This window comes from Pseudorasbora parva, chromosome 14 (assembly GCF_024679245.1).
Source record: "Pseudorasbora parva isolate DD20220531a chromosome 14, ASM2467924v1, whole genome shotgun sequence".
NCBI classification, from domain to species: domain Eukaryota; kingdom Metazoa; phylum Chordata; class Actinopteri; order Cypriniformes; family Gobionidae; genus Pseudorasbora; species Pseudorasbora parva.
Genome location: NC_090185.1, coordinates 10220113 through 10247427, shown reverse-complemented (window position 1 = coordinate 10247427; position 27315 = coordinate 10220113). Strand labels below are relative to the sequence as shown.

General features: G+C 41.5%; 1 protein-coding gene across 2 annotated transcripts in view; it reads left to right on the top strand.

The window, feature by feature from the left end:
• LOC137040063 (carcinoembryonic antigen-related cell adhesion molecule 3-like) overlaps window positions 1-25574 on the top strand; it is a 53276-nt gene extending 27702 nt beyond the window's left edge. Inside the window, exons 4-8 of one of the 2 annotated variants that reach the window (XM_067415477.1) lie at window positions 1505-1652; window positions 16151-16483; window positions 20309-20638; window positions 23134-23258; window positions 25148-25574. In XM_067415477.1, the coding sequence (XP_067271578.1) occupies window positions 1505-1652; window positions 16151-16483; window positions 20309-20638; window positions 23134-23255 (933 nt within the window). In that variant the 3' untranslated portion in view covers window positions 23256-23258; window positions 25148-25574. The remainder of the gene's footprint in view (window positions 1-1504; window positions 1653-16150; window positions 16484-20308; window positions 20639-23133; window positions 23259-25147) is intronic. The other variant, XM_067415478.1, reaches the window with a different exon arrangement.
• Window positions 25575-27315: the final 1741 nt, after the last annotated feature.

Below are 27315 nucleotides of genomic sequence, written 5' to 3'. Positions count from 1 at the left end.
GCCTTCTTGTCCAATATCAGTGCCTGACCACAAACGCACATCTAGTAGAATGGTCAAAAATTCCCATAAACACACTCCTAAACCTTGTGGAAAGCTCCATATAACCAACTCCATAATAAAACCCTCAGAGTAAGAATGGGATGTTGTGACGAGCAGCGAGGCGAGGGACCGTAAGAGCAGGTTGGTGCTGCACCCCACACCGGTCTCGCCTCACGGCAGAGGGACGGGAGCATAAAAGGAGAAGCGATGACAGTGGAAGACGAGAGAGGACCAGGCCTGGATTTATGTTATGCTTTGTTTACGATTTATTATGTGTGTGCGGGCAGTCGTCCGTGAGGGGCTGCCCACAGTTCACTTTCGTTTTGTTTATTATTTATTAAAGTTGTTGAACGTTCGCCGGTTCCCGCCTCCTTCCTTTTCATCCGTTACATTAATGCCAAAACCCGGGAGGAAGGAGGCACATGCTGTCGAAGAGCCCTCACGATTAAGGGGGATCGCGGTGCTGAGGAGTTCGGGCAGCACGGATGGAGAAGGACTGCGAGTGGCTGCCCGAGGCGGTGGTGCTGGAGCGAGTGAAGACCGGTGGGATGGAGAGCTCGATGCCATGCCCCTTGGTCGAGGTGCGGTGGCGGCCGTCCTGGAGGGGGCGGAGGAGTTGCCGGTGTTTGCCGTGGGCCGGAGCCTGCTGCCGTCCGCCGCAATGGGGAGGAGCAGGGAACGCGTAACTCACTGCCAACTCCCTCAAGCGGACGAGCGGAGGAGGATCGGGCTGTCCACCGGGCGTCCAGCACTATCGTATGGCACCGCGAGGAAGAGCCTCCCGGCTGGCGGGGACCGAGCGGCAGTGTGTCTGGGATCCGGACCAGATTCATTTTTTTATTTTTTCCCTCTCTTGTTGTTGCTCCTCGTGCTCCCACCTCTCTGTCCTTACCTTCAGGTGCCGTGGCCGCCGTGATTGACCCCTCAGGAAGGGGGTAGAGCACAGTCTCAGGAGTGCCGATTGGTGTATGTGGCAAGCAGCGACGTGAGGGGCCGTGAGAGTGGGCCGGTGACGAGTGCTAATGAGCGCCAGCTGCTCACCACACCGGTCTCGTCTCACGGCGGAGTGACGGGAGTATAAAAGAAAGAGTGACTACGAGTGAGGACCAGGCCTGGATTTATGTTATATTTTGTTAACGTTTTATGTGTGCAGGCAGTCTTCGAAGTTGTTGACCATTCACCGGTTCCCATCTCCATCTGTCCCATCTACGAATGACATTACATATGTCATTAAATTTCATGTGCACGTAAAGGCAGGCGTCCCAAAACTTTTAGCAATATAGTGTATGAATCGCAGTGTAGACCCCTGTTATTGGATTAATTGAGATGGCATTTCTGTGTTTGTGCTTCCGTTGTGTTGCGATGCACTTTAAGAAACGTGAAAAAATATATTGTCATAGTATATTTGTTTAAAATCAGCAGGTAACTCTTGCCTCTTGGGTCAGTTTTTCTATGTTTCCTGCAGATCCAGAAGATCCCAAATCCAGCAACAGTCATCAGAGATCCAGCAGAGATCAGCACTATCAGAGAGACTAGAGGAGGAGACGGTCCGACCGTTTCTGTAATGATAAAGAAAGAAGTGATTCAGATCTACAACAGAAGACAGAGATCAGGTCAGTGAATATACACACACATTATATCAGCCGTGCTGCCGTACCTGCACATGTGTGGCAGAGTTGAGTGATGTTGGGATGTCTGGTCTGGTTGCTGATGGGATTGTTCAGCACACAGCTGTAGGTGTTTTTATCCTGATATTCCACCTCCAGAGGTAGAGAGAGACTGATGCTGAGATCAGACACACTGATGCTGGACAATAAACTGTTTCCTTTGAACCAGGAGAGAGTCACATGACTCACATTCAACACTGATGATGAACACACCAGTGAACAATTTGAGGATGATGATGATGAACAGTCTCTACTGATGAGAGGAACAGGCAGACGAGCTGGAATATAAATGTAAATGAGGTTAAATCTAATCAAGGCTCTTATTTTCAGTTCAGTGTGTTCAGTGAATGGTGATGACAGTGAGTGTGACTGTGATTATTTGTTTGAATACCTAAATAATAAAGTAATAATATAAAAAGTCAAATTATAAAAAGTCAAATTACGTCTCTGCTCACCATAGACATACACTCTGAATGTTTTTGATGCCAGTTTTGCTCCAGATATCTGTAGTTGATAATCTCCAGCGTGTTCAGTTGAGATGTTTGTGATGGTCAGAGATCCAGTTTGATCGTCCAGCTTCAGTCTGTCTCTGAATCTCCCATCAGTGTTGTTATATGTGGATACATTTTTTTCATTATTGATTTCAGCTATTGGAGTCTTTTCCTCCCCAAATCTCCACAGTAAATCTTCATCTTTATGTATTTTAGTAACATTGTTGTGTAAAAGAACAAAATCTCCCTCCATCACTGACACTGACTCACCAAAAACACCTGGAGAACATGGAAGGGTTGTCACAAGTTAGGGCAGTTGACAAAACGTGAAATCATTTTTAGTTTGTAACCTTTAAATGACTCAAATGCAAAGAGCAAACAAAAGGTGTGAAGTTATGTGTCAAGTTGCAAGTTTAATACATTTTATGAGATATTTAGATCAGTATTAAACAGGCTCACTGCTGAACCATTTAAAATGCACTCAGAATTCCTCTGTTAATTTTTACTTAGACCTGAATCTTGGATATAATAAGCAATATAAAGGTTTATAACTTACCACTGCACAAACAGAACAAAAAAAGCATGTGAATCATTTTCTTCAACAGCTCACTTAAAGGTCTGGTTTAATAATGAAACAAACACAACAAACTGGTTCATGAGGGTTGTGAATACTCCCCCAGAAGAGTTTGAAGACCCTCCTAGTTCACACGCCCACACTCTGATGGCAAGTTGTGTGTTAAAGAATAGAGGTCTGACTGTGCTGTGAAAAGTATAGGAGAGTGGAATATTGTGTAAATCTTTCAAAATGGCATGGTAAAATAAACGCTTTCATTTTAAAACAATTAATTAATTTGTTGGGTATGACAAAACAAACAAACAAACAGAAAAAAAGTTAAAACATCTCACAGCTTGTCACCCAGAGCGCCAGTCTCCTTTGGAAAAAAAAAAGGTTACTCCGGTATTGAATGTCAAAGCTGCCAATATTAAAAATAAACAAATATATAAATAAATATACATAAAAAACAAAAAAATTAAATAATTATTTATACATTTATTTCCATATTTATTTATTTCCATATATATGTATTTATTCTTTAATTTATTTACACATTTATTCATCTCTATTTTTATTTATTTACACATTACTCCTTTCTACATTTATTTATTTCTATATTTATTTATTTATTTATTTATGCGTGTATTTATTTCTACATTTGTTTATTTATACATTTATTTATTTCTGCATTGACCCCGTCTGTGAAACCCGGCTAAAGTCGCAAAATTTAATTATGAGATTATGATCGTCAAAGTGCCATAGCCATAAAAATGACGAAAATAGGTAATTTGTGTTTATTGCTGTAAATGATAAATGATACCAATGGGTTTGAGATACAATACTCAATTTTTAATTCATAACATTATAATTACTGAAATTAGTGATTTTATTGACACTACATTTTATACTTTTGCGCAAAAAAAAAATACCGAATGCGGGCTCCCTAAACATCGATTTTAATAATCTCAGGGGGTTTTCATCACAACAACACCAGCTGATTCGCTGATTCAATATAAAACGTGTTGTGGATGGTGGTGCGTCAGATTAATGGAGTGTTTCCCCACCGGGGTGCGCGGGGTGCCGCGTAAAAGGTTTCAGCACGGACTTTGCATCGCGGTTGATCTGATGACGCATTTTTAATATAGGTTGTAACTTGAAAATAATGCTTTATGTATGTTTCTGTCGATGGATACACGTGCTGGCTCCATACTCAGTGATACATTACAACAACAGCGATAATAATAAAAGAAGTGGGCAAACGGTCTCTCTTAGTAAACTTTGTTCAATGCATGTGAGTTCTGCCGTATCTTTGAATATGAATACGGGTGTAGAGCCAGAAGATGCGATTGAGAACTTCCGTGCGATCGCGGTGTGAGAAGATTTGTATCTGTGCGGTCATCCGAAAGCGCGCACATGCACGTCTCAGCGTGCAACTATTGAGATCTCTTTCAAGTCTTGCGCTTGAACGGACAAACTCACACAAGAAGTAACTGTTGTCAACATGTCCATCTTGATGAGTATCCAAACAGACATAGTCTGAATATGCCTTAAGTGAACATACAGTCGAGAAAGCGATACCCCTGGGTCTTAAAGAGGCTTTACTGGATATAAAAATAAAACATCCTTCAGTTTACAGCCTACATACATGTATCATCTTAATTAGAACACCTCTCCTTCATTTCTTTCTCAAACACGTTCATAACATCCATTTTAATCACTATTCCCTGATTTTTACTCAGGAACCTTCTTGTTAAACCCATTCTCCCTCATCATACCCTCCACAGATTTACACATACTCAAACCTTATTGTCAAACTTACTATTTCCATCAAACCCAGTTTTCACTCATCATATTTAACTCAAATGAACATATAAAATAACAATAACCAAAGATAAGAACAAATGTAAACTAAAACAATTATAAAAATAATAAAGAGATAAGATATAAGATCAGTCGGACATACAGTGCTCAGAGCTCATTCAGTAAATGCACAGCTGAACAGATGTGTTTTGAGTCTGGATTTGAATGTGGCGACTGTTGGAGCACATCTGATCTGTTCAGGAAGCTGGTTCCAACTGCGGCTGGCATAATAGCCAAAGGCAGACTCTCCTTGCTTTGAGTAAACTCTTGGTATTTCTAACTGACTTGATCCTGCTGATCTTAGTGATCTGTTGGGTTTGTATTTAATCAGCATATCTGCGATGTATTTAGGTCCTGTATGTAACTGGAAGCCAGTGTAAAGACCTGAGGACTGGTGTGATATGGTCATATTTCCTGGCAGCAGCATTCTGTATGAGCTGCAGCTGTCTAATGGTCTTTTTGGGAAGGCCGGTGAAAAGGCCATTACAATAGTCCACCCTACTGGTGATAAAAGCATGAACCAGTTTCTCTAAGTCTTGCCTGGAGACAAAACATCTAACTCTTGCAATATTTTTCAGATGATAGTAAGCTGATTTAGTTATTGATTTGGCATGACTACTGAAACTCAGGTCTGACTCCAAAATCACACCAAGATTCCTGACTTGATTTTTTGTTATCAGGCCTTTAGCCTCAAGATATGCGTTCACCTTGAGAATTTCATCTTTGTTTCCAAATGCAGTGATTTCGGTTTTGTCTTTGTTTAACTGAAGATAGTTTTGGCACATCCAGCCGTTAACTTCATCAATGCATTTGCACAGGGAGTCAATGGGGCTGTAGTCATTAGGTGACAGTGCTAAGTAGAGCTGGGTGTCATCAGTGTAAACTCCACCTGTTTGGCCCAAGGAAGGAATCCAACAGCTGGTCGAAGGAATACTGCGTGTTCGTCTTTTCGGGCGCTTCTATAAAGGACACTGTAATTTATTAAAGTGTGAAGATCCAATTTTAAATCTGACTCCATGTTTTAATTTAATCTGACTCTAATTGTATGTAGTTTCCTTGAGTTTGTTACATTTATAAATTACGGCTGATCGTATGATTAGTTGTGATTTAATTTAGATCTTTGATCTCTCTGAGTATCTCTACTTCTCACTATCTTCGTTCATCAAGGGACCCGATATCTCTTAGAGATATGTTTCGCGAATTACATTCTCAAACACAGACGAGCCGGTTCTGATATTAGTCAGAGGATTGCAGAGTGAATATTTTACCTTTAAGTGGTTGCGCCTGCTTACTCATCTTAAAGCATAATGGGAATAATAATCACAGGGACTACAACTTGCTAATACAGTGATAGTCAGAAATCAGATTATCGCTAATGTGGTGCTCCATGCTCCCTCCATTGCGTCCTGCTGTTTGATCTATCGCCGAGACAACGTTTGCGGAAATACCAGACTCCGTTTGATCGTACTAAAAGAAGCGGCCTTAGAATAATACAAGATTAATCAAAGTAAATGTTTATTTAGCCAGGCAAAATCATCAAAATATAGTCAAATTAAAAGACAATGATACACAACTGATCAGCATACAATGTTACTCAAGTATAAAATAGTATATACATAGTTTCAAAGAGTCATCATTTACCTGGCTTCTAGAAACACACGGGAACAGTGTGGGAAGTTCTGATTACAGATGCTTCCCTGAGCGGTTTGCTCCTTTCCCTTAAATACTCCCCCAGATCAAAGAACAATAAACATTTAGCACCCAAATATTTATGCAGATCTTGGTTCTTTTCTCAGACCCAAATGGTCCCACCTATCCTGGAGGCCTGACAGCAAATGTTTATCAAAAGATCTTTATGGGCATCTCCTACACCAGAGGATCAAACCCAGTTGTCCTTCTTTTATGACCTGTTTTACTAGAGCTGGAATGTCACCAGTTCCCCTGATGTGAGAATGAAACCTGTTTACCAATCACACCAAAAGTCTTTGTATTGACCATACAGAAACAGCTTGTGGCAGTATCTGTGATATTTGCATGTGACCCAGAGGGTGAGAGGGTCATATCTCGGCAGGGGTGAGGAAATAGGATTGGGCTAGATGCAGTCTTGTTTACTCTTGCATTCAGATAGTGAAGTTTTATTGTCTTTATTGTCTTAATTGCAGCTTTAATCCCTTTAGTTTGTTCTCAGGTGAAATCCATTCTTACATCAGCATAGCTGTGATAAGCAATATTGTTCTTTTTCATTATTTGGCTCAGTGGCAGCATATACAAGTTAAACAGGAGTGGTGCAAGAATTGACCCTTGTGGGACTCCGCATGTCATGGATGTCCACTCAGACTTATGGTCTCCTATACTCACATAATAACCTCAAAGTCAAGCTTTTTTGTTTAAGCACTGTGTTGATTTGCTGAATTTGAAATTATGAGATAAAATATAGAAGCGATAGAGCACAGCGCGGGGCAGTAAGCAAGAGCGTCCAAACAGTAGCGAAGCAGGAAGTAAAGTCTTCCTGCCACACCACAAGGTGTCACTGTGGCCTCAACGCTTCGCACTCGCCTACTCTGAGCTCGATTGCTATGTCTGAGGAAAACTGCGCCCTCCTCATTATCCAAGGGGGTAATCTAGCGCTCGGAAAGCTTTCCGCCCATAGGGGCGGCCATTGCTAACCAAGCCATCGCCTGCTGTTAGCATCCCATTGACTCCCATTCATTTTTGAGTCACTTTGACAGTGAATAACTTTACAGCAGCGATATATAAACATTTATATTGCTCATTATAGCCAAGATTCAGGGCTAAGTATAAATAAACAGAGGAATCCTGAGTGCCATATAAATGTTTATAACTTCTATAAACATATTTATAAGTTATATAGTATATTAGTTTAACCGATACTCAAAGCTTCCATCCCGTCACCCTGAAACCTATCACCATAGCATTTTAAAAGAACATCTCGCTTCACTCGCCCTGACTTTCACACCCTCCCCCCTCTTCAGTTTTTTTTTTTTTTATAGCACTTCTCTAAACAACTCTACCCTTTGGTTGTTAATTTCTCTTTCACTGAACAAAATGAAAGCAACATGAAAGATGAGGAACAGAATATGCACATTTTAAGTTAGATTTATTAAGTCTTTTCATGCGGAAACATGGGGGAAATTAACTTCATTTTTATTTTGATCTCAGCGTGTTTTTTGCTTGATTGTGGTAAGTCATTTATTTGAAATAATCTCTTTTTCACTCAAAGATACAATTGGAAAAATCTAGGCTCTATTATTATTGGCTGAGTTTTATTACTTACTCGACATAAATTTATTTATTAGTTTCATTTTGTATTAAGCTTGCACTGTAAGTAGATTTGATGTTTATTTTTAACAGAATTTTATATTTATTCGGAAATACCGAAAATATGGTAACACATTACAATATGGTTCATTACAGTCTAAAAAATGCTGGGTTAAAAGGATCAATTTCTGGGTTATTTGGTAACTCAGCGCTGGGTAAATTGGGACAGAACACAGGCTGGGGTTATTTTTACAAAACTTGTTGGGTTTTTATACATTAAAGGTGGACTATAGTATTTTTGCAGTAAAATATCCATGAACAAGCCAGTGTTATATAATTTGTTCAGTTGAGTTCTTACAATATCCCAAATGTTTCCAACTATTTATAAATTGTGAGAAAATTGAGAAAAATGAGAAAATTTTAACCAAGGAACCGGGATGTATGAGGAAGTCTCCTGTCAATAGCATCATATCTGCGTTACCTGCGGATGTGTTTCTTGTTAGATAATAAAAATGCATTCTATTAATTAAAAAAAAATCTCAAGAAATTAGCATATTGTAATAAAGTTCCTTATTTTCCATAATGTAATGGTAAAAATTTAACTTTCTAAATTCATTGCACACCAACTGAAATATTTCAGGTCTTTTATTGTTTTAATACTGATGCTTTTGGCATACAGCTCATGAAAACCCAAAATTCCCATCTCAAAAAATTAGCATATCATGAAAAGATTCTCTAAACGAGCTATTAACCTAATCATCTGAATCAACTAATTAACTCTAAACACCTGCAAAAGATTCCTGAGGCTTTTAAAAACTCCCAGCCTGGTTCATTACTCAAAACCGCAATCATGGGTAAGGCTTCCTACCTGACTGCTGTCCAGAAGGCCATCATTGACACCCTCAAGCGAGAGGGTAAGACACAGAAAGAAATTTCTGAACGAATAGGCTGTTCCCAGAGTGCTGTATCAAGGCACCTCAGTGGGAAGTCTGTGGGAAGGAAAAAGAGTGGCAAAAAACGCTGCACAACGAGAAGAGGTGACCGGACCCTGAGGAAGATTGTGGAGAAGGACCGATTCCAGACCTTGGGGGACCTGCGGAAGCAGTGGACTGAGTCTGGAGTAGAAACATCCAGAGCCACCGTTATAAAAACGATAACAACAGTTCGATAAATTCTCTATATAATGCTTACGCGCTATGCGTAAAGCTGCGCATACATATTGCAGACCGGGCTTCTGGGTGCTGCACGCGCTGCTGTTTACAGTCAGTGGCTGACAGGCTTGGAGGATCGGAGTGAAGTGGAGCAATAAAAGGAGCAATAGTGAAGAAAACAAGTTCACCACACGGAATTTAATTATTAAATTATCCTGAAGTTCTTCCACATAACATTGAGCCCAACACAGAAGTAAATCTACATCAACTACATTCACACACAGGCTTATTACCTTGTTAGTTGCGGTGGGTGACTTACAACAAGCTAACGCTAACTGTACCAAACTATAATCACTAAAACATCGGACTAGTACATGATCGCTATCATCTTTGTTTGTCTTTGGTGATGTATTAATGACTCAGCATCGCCTTTATCAAAAGAGAAATAATTTAATTCAATGTTTAAAATGAATAAAATAGACTAGACAGCCCTTACTGGAGATCCAGAAATACTGAACTTTGCTCTCTCCCTCCTCTCGCAACCAGCCCACTGTCGGTGAGGTGTGTGTGCGTGTGTGTTGGTGAGATGCGCACGCGCGCATGTCTTAGAGAGAGAGAGATGCACAGTGGACAAATTTTTTTTGCCCATGCGTTTTTAGTGTTTTACTTACACAATAAGTAATGATATTATTGATATACAGTGTAGAGTTAAAAAAAAATGCTGATCACAATTAAGATTTTAACAAATAAATCTACCTTAGTTTTAATAAATTGTTCACCTGTTTGGGAAGTGTTTGTCATGTTTTGACAATAAAGGATAGTTTAAAACCACAGTTAACTGTCTGTTTTCTACATATTTCACTCAGGAGCAAAAATATGCCTTTAAACTTTAAAGAAATAAAGATTTTACATTTATCGTGATATTTATCGATATCGACTGATATGGAAAATTATATTGTGATAATTTTTTTGGGCCATATCGCCCAGCCCTATATACGATATTTTTTATTCAATGGCAAGTCAGTCTTTCACAACAATAAAACACTCAAAACACATTTAGTAGCCTAAATAGGATGTGACGGGAGCAGACAGATTCAGCTGCTCGATTTGACATAGGCAGGTCGTTCCACCAGGTGGGAATGGTCCAGGAAAAGGTCCTTGAGAGTGATTTCATGCCTCTTTGGGATGGCACCACAAGGCATTGTTCACTTGCAGAACACACGCTTATGGAGGGTGTGTAGGTGTTAAAGGGTTACTTCAGCTATTAGCATTCGGCTTTGTATGCTGTCAGTATCAGTAGAAACCCTGGAGTATATTAAAATGATTGTGGGAATTGTTGTCTTTCATACCCATGAGACAAAAATACATTTTCTGTCTTATCTCAGTCTAGAAGGCACCAAATTCAAAAATAATTTCACATTTCTACTACATTAATGACCCAGTTTAAATACAGATTATCTTGCCAGCGCTGAAGTACCCCTTTAACAAGCGAGTTTAGGTATATTAGTGCAGAGCCAGTGGCTGCTTTGTATGCAAGCACCAGTGCCTTGAATTTGATGTGAGCGGCTATAGGCAGCCAATGCAAACTGAAGAAGAGAGGCATGACGTGTACCCTCTTCGGCTCGTTGAATACCACACTCGCTGCTGCATTCTGGATCAGTTGCAAGGGTTTGACGATGCATGCTGGGAGGCCAGCTAGAAGATCATTACAATAGTCCAGTCTGGAGAGAACAAGAGTTTGGACCAGGAGTTGGGTGGCCTGATCTGATAGGAGAGGTCTAATCTTTCTAATGTTGTGTAAGGCAAATCTGCAGAACCGGGCTGTTGCAGTAATGTGGTCAGTGAAGTTTAACTGGTCATCAATCACAACTCCAAGGTTCCTGGCTGTCCTTGAAGGAGCTATGGTTGATGAACTGAGCTGAATGGATATTTTTTTTAATGAAGTAATGGGTTGGTGACACCACAAGCAATTCTGTCTTTGCAAGATTGAGCAGAAGGTGATGCTCCTTTATCCAGCCAGAAATGTCTGTCAGACAGGCAGCGATATGAACACTGACTGTAGGATCATCTGGTTAGCAACTGTAGGCTCATCAGTATAATAGCAGTGATAGGAAAAGCAGTGTTTCTAAATGACAGATCCCAATAAAGACATGTAGATGGAGAAGAGAAGTGGTCCAAGCTAGTGTTGTCACGATACCAAAATTTTGACTTCGATACGATACCAGATCAAAATACCTCGATACCGATAATAAATCAATACCACGGTAAAAAAACAAACAAACAGATAATATGATTAATATGACAACAGAACTTATTATTCATCGTTATCTTTTTTTACTAAAAATTCACTTGGCCAGCATGTTCCTGCCCTGTTTTTTAAACCATTCCCTTCTGTTATTGCTATAATAACTACATGCCAGTGTGAGCATACTTAGAGATCACATTATCAATCATGTTATCATTCACTAACCTTTCACTTCTCAACAGGTTGGGATGACCAAAATCTTATTTCATGATATGAGTAATTTAATATTTTTAACTGTAATTTTATAATTATAATATAGATATTTAATTGTATTTTGGTTTTGTTTTCAAAAGCAAAAATGCTAATTACAAACAATATGACAAAAACAGTGCTTTATTTTTCAGCTTCATAGGTCTATATAACAGTTGCAAGTTAAGAAAGAAATTAAATAATCAAATATAAAACTGCTTACTAGTCTTCATTCTATAATTTAACAATAAACTGATTCTTAATAAATATATTTTAGTTATTTAGCCAAGCATGTGGTGGTTTTCTATTTTTCATTGGTATTTGATTAAAGGGGGGGTGAAACACTCAGTTTCAGTCAGTGTCATGTCAATCTTGAGTACCTATAGAGTAGCATTGCATCCTGCATATCTCCGAAAAGTCTTTATTTTTTTAATAATTATATAAGAAAGATGCGCTGTTCCGAGTCTTTCCGAAAAAAGCCGAGCGGGTGGGGGCGTGTCGTGTGAGCGGAGCTAAATAATGACGTGTGCAGCAGCGCGCTGTGTGTTGAGTCGAGCGTCATCCCTAACAGCGGTAAAAAAACTTTATTCAAAAAAAAAAATATGGCTTTTAATCAGATACAGCCATACATCTATGATCCGGAATCAGACCCAGAGGCTGCAGTTGAACAGGAGCAGCAGCAAAAACGACTAGAGCAGGACGTCTGTATGTGGTAAGTTACAAGTTATACACTAACTATATAATATGCTTAGCGGCTTGTGTTATTTACATATTTATACTTGAATTATATCGTCGTATTTTTGTCTTTGAAGGTGTACATGTGGGAAGTGCAGTTGTGCACGTGTGTTTGTGTGTTTACGCGTGGTTTGTGTAGACAATTGTAACGTTAGTAAGCGGACTGGTTTTGCACCGCAGGCTAGTGTTTACATAGATAGACACGGAATAGTAGCGCATTTGAATGAAGAAGCGCGCTTATTTAGTTCAACATATTTCCCCCCTTTGTGTATTGTTGTTTGGAGTGCTTTTACAATACACAAACATAAAGTTACACATATAGTGGCCAGCTAAACAAATGTACACGCACTACACATCGCATGCTCCATTGATCAATTAACTATACGTGATCATGTTTGGGCTACTTGATGAGCATAGGCAAAGACACAGACATTTGAAGCACTCTTACTCACAGCCTGCGGTTCTAACGTTAGGACCTTTATCGTTGGGACTGCTCCATCCTTCAGCATTAGGCGATTGGAAAAGCCGGCGTCAAGCTGGGCCTTGTTTATGAAACAGTCGGCACCGAAATGCAGCGAACAGATATAAACATTCGCGCAACTCAGTTGCTGATCCGGAAAAGCAAATTACATCCACTGTTGCCTTAACGCGGGGTTTTTGGCGAATCTGTGCAGGACTGTCTTGGTCTGGCAACCAAAAACCCACTTTTTTGGTGACATTGTTATGTGCTATGTGTAATTGTCACCTGTCCAGCATCCTACAAACCAGCGTTTTGATGGGCATAGCCTGTTGCTTTCGCTCTCTCCCTCGCTCTCTCTCACGCGCTTCCGGTAGAATTGTCCGTAAGGCCCATACAAGGAAATTCCGCCCCCACTAACGTCAATGGGGACGCATGATCTCAAAAAACTTGCCGAAACTTATGACTAACCGGAAGTAGTATTTTTGACAAAGAAATACTCCCATCAAACGTCCACCTTAACTTTTGAAACTTTGTCTATGTTTAGTATGGGATTCCAAGTCTTTAACAGTGTAAAAAGATCAGTATGCATGAAACAGCATTTCACCCCCCCTTTAACTATAATCACTCAGAATATTAGGTCTGGCTTAAGACCTGCACGGATCTAATTACCTCAGCTGTACACGCTCACTAAAGACATATCCGACAGTGTTTACCTGAATACTCCCCAGACCGTGCATTTTTACATATGTTTGACCATTCAAACCCAAACAATAATCCGCTAAAGAACTGAATCGCGACCGCATGTTGTCTGAAAGGTGTTTGTGTGTGGTGGGCGCACGCACGCTTCAGGTCAGAGTCCGGCAGCGCAAGCACGTCCCGCACCGCGCTTTTTCTTCTCATGCGCGCATATTTCTGTTGCTTTCTTTTTCATGCGTTGCATGTATTTAACTCTTCTACTTCCAATGTTAAGTGAACGGCTAAAGCAGAGTTCCGCACACATGCCCTGACACCTGCTGTTACAAGTCCACGCAAATAAAGAATACAGCTCATGTTAAGCGCTGTCCTCATTAAAGTACCGGTACTAATAAAATTCCATATCGTACTGTTTGTAGTAACAAGGTATCGCAATACTTTTCTAGTACTGGTATATCGTGCAACACTACTCCAAGCACTGAGCCCTGGGGAACCCCAGTAGCTAGACAATGTGACTTAAACACTTCACCTCTCCATGACACCCTGAAGGATCTACCCGAAGTGACACTCAGACTGAACCGATGACTCATTCCACACAAACCGAGGCCTCATTTGTCATTGGTCATGTGATTTCTCCGGTAACAACACAAGCCTCTAAGGTCTCTGTGGAACAAAAGTGGGTGTTTTGAAATTTGTTGGTTTTCAAACTGATGGGTGTTTAAATGATGCAATGAAAATGATCCCCTTCACCCGACCCCACCCCCAAACCCTACCCACAACGTGGGCAAATCAGGCAACACAGTGGAAAATGGCCCCTCTATTTATGGCTGATCTGGTAACTCCTATTACTATCCTGCAGAGACCTATAATTGGAATCAGGGCTTCATCTGGCACTCCCATTTATTCTCATCACAAACTCAGACGCCTCGGTTCATTTTACATTTATGCATTTCACTAGTTCACACTTACATCAAATTAAATAGAGTAAAGATTATGCGTATTTGGCGTGCTGTCCGGGGGAGGGCGCCGGGCTCGGAATTTCGCCCGAACCCAGAGTACCCCCCCGTGATAGAGATACTCTAGAACTGGACTGGAGTATATTATAGATTGAGTTGACATCTAATAAGAGTTTGTTAGAATCAAGTGAGGAGCTGGGGTGGTGGAGGGATGCTAAAATGAAAATGGTCAACGAAAGAAGGTAAATCAGCTGTATTTATACACCCCTCTTATCGTTGATTAGCTTGATGTGCTCCACTTGTGTTTAATTAGGTTTAATAATATGAGCGTGCTCCGCTTGTGTTTAGTCAGGTTTAATTATCTGCACATGCTCCTCCCGAAATTTTGTTAATAAAAACTTCACTTAGCAGACGCTTTTATCCAAAGCGACTTACAACTCAGGAGAACAGGAAGCGGTCCGTCAAGAAGAGGCAACAAAACACAAAAAGTGCCCCAAATACCAAGATTTGTACACTACTCAGAATAGCAAAAACCAGAAAAGGGAAGAAGAAAGGAGAAATAGAGGAGGAAAGAGTGTTTTTTTTTAAATGTAAGATTAAGTGCTCGTGGAAGAGATTAGTTTTTACCTGTCTTTTGAATGAAGCGAGTGATTCTGTCGTGCGTATGGAGGGTGGAAGATCGTTCCACCAACCAGGAACAATGAAAGAAAAAGTTCTAGAGAGGGATTTCATGCCTCTCTGTGATGGTAACACAAGCCTTCATTTATTAGCTGAGCGAAGGCTTCTGGTGGGGGTGTAGACTCGTAGGAGTGAGTCGAAGTATGCGGATGCTGAGCTTGTGGAAGATCCATAAGCAAGAGTCAGAGCTTTGAATTTGATCCGGGCAGCGAGTGGTAGCCAATGCAGAGAGATGAATAGAGGTGTGACATGAGCCCTTTTGGGCTCATTGAAGACAAGACGTGCCACAGCGTTCTGGATCATTTGCAGCGGTTTGATTGCACAAGATGGAAGTCCAGCCAGAAGCGCATTGCAATAGTCAAGTCTAGAGATTACCAGGGCTTGGACAAGAAGCTGTGTTGCATGCTCCCTAAGGAACGGTCTGATTTTCCTGATGTTGTGCAATGCAAACCTGCATGACCGAGCCGTCTTCGAGATGTGGTCTTTGAAGGACAGCTGGTCAAGATTTCTGACCGACCCTGAAGGGGTAATCAAAGATGAACCTAGCTGGATGGTAAAATCGTGTTGTATGGTGGGATTCAAATGTCACATCACTACCTCCAGTGGATCCCCGTTACAACAGGGAACTTAAGTCACTTTTCTTTTTTTCTTTTTTTTTTTTACTTTTTTTCTTTCTTGTCTTGCTCCTCTTTTTCATGTTTTTCTTTCCTCTTTTGGTATCCTGATTTAGTTTGGATCATGTATTGCTAAACCTGATGCCCGTTGAGTAAGAACTGTGAAGCACCACTTTTCTGAATAATCTAATGTCTTTAGGACACACACACATGCACTTGACAAAGAGCATTCATTATAGCGTGCTTTTTAATAGATTATTGTATAAAAGATTTGTACAGGAAGTATGGGGTTCTGTTGTTTGTTTACATGTGTCAGGCATATCGTGTTTTGAATCTGCACCATGAATCGCGTTATATTTCATGAACCATACAATACTTGTCTGCATACATTTTTTTTATGTTATTCACAGCACTTTCCTTTTGTTTTGTTTCACTATCTCAAAAATAATTTATAATTAACTGTTAATTTTTCTTCAGGTGTGTCTGGTGTTTATACAGACAGAGTAACAGTGTCAGTGATGGAGGGAGATTCAGTCACTCTACACACTTATGTTCAAACAAACCAACAAGACAGAATTAAATGGTACTTTAATGCCATTCGCATCGCTCAAATCAATGGAAAGAAGAGTAAGATCTGTATAGATGTTCAGTGTAATGAAGATACTGAGAGATTCAGAAACAGACTGAAGCTGGATCATCAGACTGGATCTCTGACCATCAGAAGCATCAACACCACAGACTCTGGACTCTATAAACTACAGATCATCAGCAGCAAAAGCAATGATAGGACTTTTAGTGTTTCTGTCAGCGGTGAGTCATTTACTAAATGTTTAAAATCAGAAATGCTTTCAATAATATGATATGTAATATCCGTGGAAGTGTTACTAGTATCTCATTTCACAGATAGTTAGTTTCTGCATTGTTTCTAGGGTGACCAGACGAGATTGGCTGAAATTCAGGACGGGAGGTGTCTGCGATCTGGGGTGATGGGATGGGGATCTTCTATGATATAAGACTGCATAGCCTATAAACAAAACACAATGAATTTCAAACTGAACCAAACATTTTTATTCAATGGTTCTGGGACACCAGCCATGTCAACGGAATGAATAAAAATTAGCTTATCAATGCATATCTTAATTCGTGCCTAGCCACCTATGGTATTTTTTTTAGAATTTAGAAAAAAGATGCTGCAGCCGGCAGGGGCTGGTTGCAGGATGACTTAACCTCCGCAGACAGTTTTTAATGTTTATCAGACAATAACTACTCAAGATTATGCTTTAGTATAATTTTCGTGACAATTAGGGCCAGATTCGGGATTCAGGACAACAGTTTTGATTTCGGGACGTCTGGTCACCCTAATTGTTTGTATATGAAAGTAAATACAATGTACATTACTTTGTCCCGTTATTATGCTTGTTGACAAGCAGAATGTGACAGTTGGTTCAAAAATTGATGTCTTATACAGTTCCCATTCAGTCAGTCACTAAGAGTTATGTCAGTGAATTGGGATCTAGCCTGAGAGCCCTATCGCTAAATAAAAAATTTAAGCTTGAGTCTTAGGTGTTTTTAACGATTGTCTAGGTAATTACATTACATCTAACAGTAACTTTGAGCTAATTTAAACAAAGAATGCTTCAGTGCATTGGCATCCGCATGAGACTCAGCTATGCGATTCAGTTCACCCGGCGTCTCCCTAGGTTCAACAGCATCTGTTTCACCTCAGTGAAGATGTAGAGGCCCCTGTCCTGTATGTGGAGATTGCAGCCCATTCAAAATGCTAATGCAGAAGGGCCTTTTCAGATGTGTCTGTCCCTGAGATTGGAGCGATCGACCTGAAGGATGCACACTTTCATGTCTCAATTCTCCCTCGACACGGACCATTCTTATGCTTTGCGTTTGAGGGACAGGCATACCAGTGCAATGTTTTTACAGCTTTACGAAGGTTCTGCAGGCCGCCCTTATCCCTCTACGGGAAGTGGGTGTTTGCATCCTCAACTATCTCGACGACTGGCTCATTCAGGCCCACTTGTGAGATCAGTTGGGCGAACACAGGGACCTGGTGCTCAGACACCTCAGCTATCTGGGGTTTTAGATCAACTGGGAAAACAGCGAAATCTCCTGTGCAGATGATCTCTTTTCTTGGTATTGAGCTGGACTTTGTCAACATGATGGCTCATCACTCGAACGAGCATCCTCAATCAGTGCTGAACAGCTTCAATTCATTCAAGGGCTGGACAGCAGTTCCACTGAAAAGTTTTCAGAGGCTCCTGGGGCATATGACATCCACAGACGCAATCACGTCGATAGGGATAACCCTAACGCTAACCGCTTCAGCACTGGACTAAGTCCCGAAATGGCCATGGCACCGTGGCTCGCTTCCAATGACAGTTGCTCCGAACTAAGGCCAAAATTTCAGCCTGTGGTCAGACCTTGCAGGCATGTTGTTGTCTCAACAGATGCCTCCACCACCAGCTGGGGTGATGTGTAAATGGGCATGCTGACTCTGGCTCCAGGACAGGACCTCGACTGCAGTGGCATATCAATTGCCTCTTGGGCATTGGCGCAAGGCACCACACTAAGCAGCGTTGCTGGCTGGGCAACACCTGAAACATTTACGAGATTCTTCCCATGGGTTGTCTACAAGCATGTGATGTACGGAGAGGCTGGCTTAGTCTCTGTCACATGCCTGTCCTGTCTTGTGTGCACATGTGTGTTTTGTTATTCCGTCCCGCCCTGGTCCCCCCCCCCCCCGCCCCGGTCTGTCCCTCCCGTCCCTAGTGGAGCGTCTAGTAGCCACTCCTTAAGGAGGGGGTAGTGTCACATGCCTGTCCTGTCTTGTGTGCACATGTGGGTTTTGTTATTCTGAGCATGTGCTCATGTAATTGTCTGATCCCTCCCCCCTTGTTACCTGATTAGTGTTTGATTTCTCCCACCTGTTCCCTCTTGATTTCTTCCCTTTATAAGCTCCTTGTGTTTGTCAGTCTGTGTCGTATCCTTGTACTGTCTACATCTTCTGGTTCCCTGTGTTGGTATGTCTTCAGTTCATGTATTTTCCCCCTTGTGGGTTTTGTTTTTTGTTTATGTTTTATTTTCTTGTAAATAAATCATTCATTTCTGCACTTGAGTCCTCGCACCATTTTCTTTGTGTTCCCGACCGTGACATAAGGATACGACCATCAGAGGACTCAGCAGAATGGGCATCTTCCTATTCCCATCTCCCTGCCCGTCCGCTGCATCAGGAGAAGGTCAACACAGCAGACTCCTTTCCAGGAGGGAAAGGATAAAGGAGTTTGCTTACCAGTTCCTGTTTATAGCGGAGGGGCTCAACATCAGTCAGGCAGAGCTCAAGGACATTTTTAACACCCGCCTTAATGAGCCAATCATCGCCTGGAAGATGGAAATGCTGGGGACGCTATCATTTTGGCAGTTTGTGGGGTATGTGTACGATCATGAGAGTGGAGGAGTGCCCTGGAGGGGTGGTTTTTCCACCTCTTGGGCCTCCCCCAATTTTCCCCACAGACTGCCAAGTCCCCAGTCCCCAGTCCCCAGGAAGAATGGCTCCACATTCAACACCCACCTGGTAGTCCCTGTACCAGTGGATCGTGTTCCGGTGGACTCAGTTTCGGTGGTCCGTTTTCCGGTGGACTCAGTTCAGGTGGTTCGTGTTCCGGTGGTCTTGAAACGGAGGAGGAGAAGGAACGTTCCCTCCGTGCCTGTTCCAGTGGTCCCAGTTCCGGTGGATCATGTGCCGGTAGTCCCTATTCTGGTGGATTGTGTTCCGGTGGTCCCTGTGCCGGTGGATCGTGTTCCGGTGGTCCCAGTGCCGGTGGATCGTGTGCCGATGGTCCCAGTGCTGGTGGATCATGTTCCGGTGGTCCCAGTGCCGGTGGATCGGGTTAGAGTGGTCCCGATGCCGGTGGTCCCTGCACCAGGGGTCCGAATTCCGGTGGTCCCAGTGCCGGTGGACTCTGTTCCGGTTGACACTGCTGGACCGGAGAAGTTTCCCCGGCGTCCTGCTCTGCCTACACCACTGAGGCGCCCTGCTCTGCCTACACCACTGAGGCGCCCTGCTCTGCCTACACCACTGAGGCGCCCTGCTCTGCCTACTCCACTGAGGCGCCCTGCTCTGCCTGCGCCACTGAGGCGCCCTGCTCTGCCTGCGCCTGGACACAGTGGGCAGCACTGGCCACTTGAACTTTGTGGGCCACCATGGCCTCCTGAATTGGTTAAATTTGAACTTGAATGGTTAAGTACAGTTTACTTCCTTGCAGCATGGGGTGTAGCTTGATATGCAAATCTCACACGGCAATGTCCACTGGTGGTTTTGTTAATACTCAAAGGTGATGGAGTGCACAGACGAGATGTCATTTCGTCAGTCACTAACGTAACGTCTCTGTACACTTACATTAGTAACCTAGACACTTCAGGGAATGGGGTTACATTTGTAACCTAAACGTTCTAAGTATATATGAGTAAACAAATATGCACATATTTTTTTTAACCACAAATATTTAGCAATTTTGCAGTTAATATTGATTTTGAGTGAATTTCACAAAATCTAGGAAATCAATATGTATATTAATTTTGACAGTTATTGCTTGTTTCTAGTCTGCTGTTTATTTGTGTTTTCAGGTGTTCCTGATGTAGAGATGAATAAAATGAAGACAAATGTAGTGAAGGAGGGAGAATCTGTCATTTTTGATCTTGGTGAAATAAGAAAACCAAATGATGTGATGATGTGGTATTTTAATGATACTTGTATTGCTAAAATCACTAGAAATCTCAGTTATAACTGTAAAGAAGTTCAGTGTCCTGAGAGATTCAGAGACCGACTGAAGCTGGATCATCAGACTGGATCTCTGACCATCACAAACATCACAAACACAGACACTGGACTCTATAAACTACTGATCAACAGAGACAGATTCAGCATAACAAAGATCTTCAATGTTGCTCTTAATGGTGAGTATAATTTAGTTATTAATGGCTCAGCAATAAAATTGTAGTTCTACTGGTACCATCAGGTCAGTGCCTCTCCTCCGATTGTATAAACACTTTTGCTGTCAAGCAATGATTTGTGTTGGGGAAAAAGTCAGTCTATATATATATATTTTTTTTTTCATTAACATTAACCTAAACTGTATCTCCATTATGTCATGAATTAATAATTTCATGGCTTATTGTTTAAATATTATTTTCAAGTCATGACTGTGGCTGATTGTTATTAAAAGATGTAAAGTTCTAAGATGTAGATGTAAAGTAGCATTTTTTTGTGTAATTTTTGTGGCTATATATATTCACCGATCATCCTAATATTTTGTCGGTCCCCTTTTGCTGCCAAAACAGCCCTGACCCGTCGAGGCATGGACTCCACTTGTCACAGACATGCCAGGCTCCCAAGTCACAGCTTCACCACGCACACCCTCACCTGAATACTAATCACCCGCATCTGCAGTCAATCACCATCACAGTCACCACCAGCACAAAAGACACACACACACTTTCAGTCATGGTCCGGTCTCGTTTGCGCTAGGTACATTTCTCCTGCTTCCAAACCAAAGGACTCCTTCGACGCAAGTTCCATTCTCCTACGCCTTCTTCCAAGTCTCCTACAATCTCCTTCGTCTCCTGTGTGTGTGTGTGTGTGTGTGTGTGTGTGTGTGTGTGTGTGTGTGTGTGCTCCAGCGTTTCTTTTTCTCGCCTCTCCTTCATTATGTGGATTCCTCGCCTGTCACTTCAAATCTCCAGGATCCCATCTCACGTCACCACTCTCACAATCTACATTCAGTTACTCCTGGTTGCTCAATAAACTGTTGTCATTTACCATCTTTGTTTCCGTAACTTCTGTACCATAACACCACTAGACCCCTGAAGGTTTGCTGTGGTTTCTGGCACCAGGATGTTAGCAGCAGATCATTTAAATCCTCTAAATTGCGAGGTGGGGCCTCCATGGATTGGTCTTGTTTGTTCAGCACATCCCACAGATGCTCGATTGGATTGAGATCTGGGGATTGTGGAGGCCAAGTCAAAACCTCAAACTCAATTTTGTCCTCCTTAAACCTTTCCTGAACCAATTTTGTTTTGTGGCAGGAGCATTATCTTGCTGAAAGAGGCACAGCCACCAGGGAATACTGTTTCCAAGGTGCATGGTCTGGAACAATACTTAGGTACATGTCAAAGTAACATCCACATGGATGGCAGGACCTAAGGTTTCCCAGCAGAACATTGCCCAAAGAATCACGATTGCCCAAGAATCACGAGAATCACCTCCTTCCCACTTCACACTCACCTAGTCATCCACCAGATGTAAAAGAAAACATGATTAATCAGACCAGGCCACCTTCTTCCACTGCTCTGTGGTCCAGTTCTGATGCTCACGTGCCCACTAATGGTGCTTTCGGCAGAGGTCAGGGGCCAGCATGGGCACCCTGCCTGGTATGCGGCTATGTAGCTTTCGGCCACTCAGCATACTATTGTGCTGGGTTAGACTCTACTCTGAAGCTAATTTAGTTTCCCTTAAAAGCAGTTCTGAGCACTAAAATAATTTCCAGTTCCTTCCGCCTTCCTCCTAGCCTGACAAGCCAGACCCACATCAAGATGTTTGGTCTGGAAACTCACCATAGACAGCTCAATCCGAGGGGCGGGATAAATGGTTGTTTTTAAAAGTCCCTCTGCACGCGATAGGATAGCGCTACAACCAACCAGAGCAACGAAGGTGAAACAGAGCTCGCTGATAGATTAAACATTCGCCGTATCCGGTTGGCTAAACTCCGAACACATCTTCCCTTTTTAAGAATGACTTCAGTGCCGTTCTTTGTTCTTTTCTCAGAGAAAAGCTTAACTCCAAGTCTTCCAGAGTCGCGGTCAGAGCTGATTCGAAAGACCGCCGTTTGCCAGTTTCTGTGTTAACTAGAAGCACGCAAACGCAACTCGGCCGTCGTCATTATGGCCCCGCCCGCCGACTCTATACATGATGTGATTGGGCCGTCCAGATTTTGAGGAACACAGCTCAGAATGGTATTGAGAGTGCCTACACGACACAAATTAAATTTGCTGCCGCTAGGGTGCGTCTAGATTTCTAGGCTACCTTCCTCCTTCATCTCTGTGTAAATTACAAACAGAGCAATTTGTAAAAACAATGACGTCGTGTTTTACGTGATCAGCCTATAGGTGTTGTTTCTTTGCAAAGTGACATCGCCATCTACTGGCCTAGCAGCATAACAGCGTTTTAACCGTTTTCTCAGATCTGTGTGAACGGGATCATACCCTAAAACCAAACGAGATTACTGATTGCACTGTAAGCACTTCATTAAATACATTTTTAAGTTTGTTATGGTTATATTTGTATTGCTTGTATGCATCTCTTACAGATATTACCATTGAGTGTGAATCTGTGAAATGTGGTTTACTATATTAAATAACTTGCCTTGTCTAACGACTCTCTCTATTCTCTCCAGATTCTCATGTAGATGATAAAGCAGAAAGACTTGTTCTCATTTACCCGCTGCTGCTGGCCATAGTAGCTGCTGCTGCTGCTGCTGCTGCTGCTGGTCTGATTTACTCGAAGTCTAAACACTAAAGAGTAAGTATTTAATTGTGAATAATGTTTCAAACGTTTCATGCTTTGCAGCATTTTGTGTGTTTTTATTTGTGTGATTGTACACAAAGTTGTTGTATGTGTGTTTGTAGAGTTCAATGAAATACAATTCATATACAAAAGGGCACTTTTACTTTATTTGGATTATAAATACATTTATTAATTACACTGCTCTCTTAAATGCTTGATTCTGATTGGAGAGTCATGGCATATGAGGTCAGTTAATTGTCCGATAATGACTGTCAATTGCGATTCTATATAATGATGCTCATCTGGGTATTTGGAGCCGGCATTTCTTTCAGGTCTTTCATATCACACACACTGTCTTGTTTCATTCAAACACATCTCTCAGTTATCAAATGTTTTTTCAGTATAAAAGTCAGCATAAAACTGAAGAATTTTCTTTCATTTGGTGACGTATATCCATATGAAATATGGAATAAGATTAAATTTAAGGTGGAACTTGATTTGGTCCATAGGGAATTGATTGGATGATTGTGGTTGAGGAGATTCCCCCTTCTATGTAAAGCACTTTGAGTGCCTAGAAAAGCGCTATATAAATGTAATGAATTATTATAATTATTATTATGATGGTGGTTTGCGATTGGTGAATCTTATGTGAGGGGAAGTTATTTGATTAAAGATTGACTGTGAGGCACATGAATTTAAATACATATTGATGGGCAGTGAGTGTAATGATGGGATATGAGTGTAAATGTGAGTCAGATAGTGTTAAAAGATAGATCAGAGTTGATCAGAGTTGATTTAGATTTGTTGCTCTAATCTCTCTCTATATTCTGTGTGCTGCTGTCACGTGATCTGGGCTCAGATGAGTCCGTAATGGAGAGAGAATCTGTCCATTTAAAATACAGAGAGAGGCGATCAGATATTGTGGACATCTAATGAAAAGTCTCACACTGCTGAAATCAGAGGAGGGACCAGTAAGATATTATAAAGGCTAGCGATGATGTGTGTGTTTTCTGTACTCTTGTGTGGCCCAATCAGGCATTGAGCTAAGAGTGAATAGCGCTGGCAAACAAGGCGTGCTATTGGCACTTGGTGAGAATAGACACTCCGTTATTGTTGCTGGTCTATATAGACCCCCAAACAGACTAGTGTTGACCACTTCTTGTTTCTTAGTCTCTCAGCATAAAACACAGAATTAAAACCAATATTCTACAGTATGAAAAAAGGAGAACTTGTGGTAAAAATAATGCCATGCTGAGCATTATCCCAGCACATCTCAGCACTATAGCTTATTTTAAACCATCTCTTCATTTCCAATAATCTTGAATTGCAATTATCTGATAAAAACATTATTAAACATGTTGGTTTATATTTATACTGTATTTAAAGGGATAGTTCACCCAAAAATGTAAATTCTGTCATTAATTATTCGGCCTCATGTTGTTCCAAACCCGTAAAACAAAAAAACAACAAATGAAGATATTTCTGATGAAATCCGAGAGCTCTCGGTCTCCATAGACTGCAATTTAACTGTATTCTCGTCGCTTCATAACATTAAGGTTGAACCACTGGAGTCTCATGGACTATTGTTACGATTTTTTTCCTTCATTTCTGAGCATTGAAAGTGTTAATTACAGTCAGAGAGCTCTCAGATTTCATTAAAAATGTCTTCATTTGTGTTCTGAAGATGAACAGAGGTCTTACGGGTTTGGAACGACATGAGGAGGAATTAATGACAGAATTTTCTATCCCTTTAACTCCTCATATATACTGTAATTTCTCAGAGTAGACTCTTTTTACTAGACAGCACATTTTACTAGTGAAGAATATTTACTCAAACATGCAAAAGCGCTGCTCCTTTTCTTATGTCTGTTTTCTATTTCAATGTCCTGTGTGTTTTCTTCTAGGTTACACTGCGAACAGACGAGATCGACTGAATGATCGAATAAAATAAGGAACAAAGACACGTGTTACCATTGAGTGCTTTGAATGTTTATTAGAGCTGATAAAGTGATCTAACAGTGAGCGATTATGTCTTGTCATTTACACTATAAGATCATAAGAGCATTTGCACTGCTCTGGTTTGACTATAATGATGTCTGTTTTTGTGATGACAAAACATTTACATGTCAGAGTTATAATGCTGTCATTTGCCAAATTCTTTTCAACTGATTGTGCCATAATATGAATAAAATAACAGCTGGCCATAGATGACTGTTTCATTATATAACTATTGTAAATAATCTGTGCAAAGAAGTTTTATTTTGTGAAGAAAACCTGTGCTTATGTATTTATTGAAACGCGTGTTTATGTGATAAATGCCATTAAAACATCTGATTCACTTACAATAACTGGAATCTTTGAGTGATGAATTCCTAGTTATGACACTAGATGGCGCTCTAATACAGTATGGACTGACACTATATATTAATGAAATGCCATGCTCTTTATAACAAGGGCACACTGTGGGATAATGTTCTTAAAAGATTTGGGTGTCATATTTGAGCCGTTTGTATACGGTAAAGACATCATTTTATCACCTCAGAAACATAGCCCGGCTATGTCCAATGTTATCCTTTTCGGTAGCTGAAAAGTTGCTTAACTCTTGTTTTTACACGCATTGACTACCAGGGACCATAGGGCCAGGGACCATAACTCCGGTCTTGGAGTCCCTGCACTGGCTACCTGTTAGGTACCGTATTGATTTTAAAATCCTTATGCTGGCCTGTAAATCCAGAGGTGGTAAAAGTACTCAAAAGTTATACTCGAGTGAAAGTATATATACCTAAATAAAAAAATACTCCAGTAAAAGAAGAAAGTCCTCCATTCAAACATCACTTGAGTAAAAGTACAAAAGTATCAGATTTAAAACGTACTCAAGTACTGAAAGTAAATATTCAAATTAACTGTAAATATCAATAATTAAGCAGATAAAATCTTTTGGGACTGATATGCAATGTTTTAATTGAACAAATGATCAGATTAGATACTGCAATTAAGAATTTGTTAGATTTGCAATTAATACGAGACAATGAAGCACCTTAAGGGGTTAAACTTAAAATAGGCATGTTCCATAACATTAGCTCCATAAAATAGATGAGGAGCAAGATACTATTAACTAATTCAAAATGAATTCAAAAGCCATAACCACAATGACATATTTGTCACATGCCTGTCCTGTCTTGTGTGCACATGTGGGTTTGTTATGTTGAGCATGTGTCATTGTCAGATCCCTCCCCCTTGTCATCTTATTAGTGTTTATTGGCCCCACCTGTGTTCCCTGATTCCCTTTTGATTTCTTCCCTTTATAAGCTCCTTGTGTTTGTCAGTCTTGGTCGGATCGTTGTTATGTTATGTACTGTCTACGTATCCCGTTCCCCTGTGACTTCTACGTGGTATGTGTTTAGTTTCCATTTATGTATTTTCTAGTTTATGTTTTCCCCCTCGTGGGTTGTTGTTTTGAGTTTGTTTTGTTTTTGTAAATAAATTATCATTTTTCTGCACTTGAGTCCTCGCACCACTTTTCCCTTGTCTGTGACGTGACAGAACGATCCGACCCTACTATGAGGACTCAGCAGAGAAGGCCTCCTTCGGTGCCAGTTCCGGGGGTCCCGAGTCCGGGAGCCCTGAGTCCAGATATGGCCTGGAGGGCTGTAATAGGAGGCTTTGTGGTGGCAGTCCTAAATGCTTGGGAGAAGCACAGGGTGTCATCAACAACTCCGGTGGTCCCTGTGTCGGTGGATCGTGCTCCGGTGGTCCCCGTGTCGGTGGATCGTGCTCCGGTGGTCCCTGTGCCAGTGGATCGTGTTCCGGTGGTCCCTGTGCCGGTTGATCGTGCTCCGGTGGTCCCTGTGCCGGTGGATCGTGTTCCGGTGGTCCCTGTGCCGGTGGATCATGCTCCGATGGTCCCTGTGCCGGTGGATCGTGCTCCGGTGGTCCCTGTGCCGGTGGATCGCGCTCCGGTGGTCCCTGTGCCGGTGGATCGCGTTCCGGTGGTCCCTATGCCGGTGGATCGTGTTCCGGTGGTCCCTGTGCCGGTGGACTCCGTTACGGTGGTCCCGAGTCCGGAAACGGC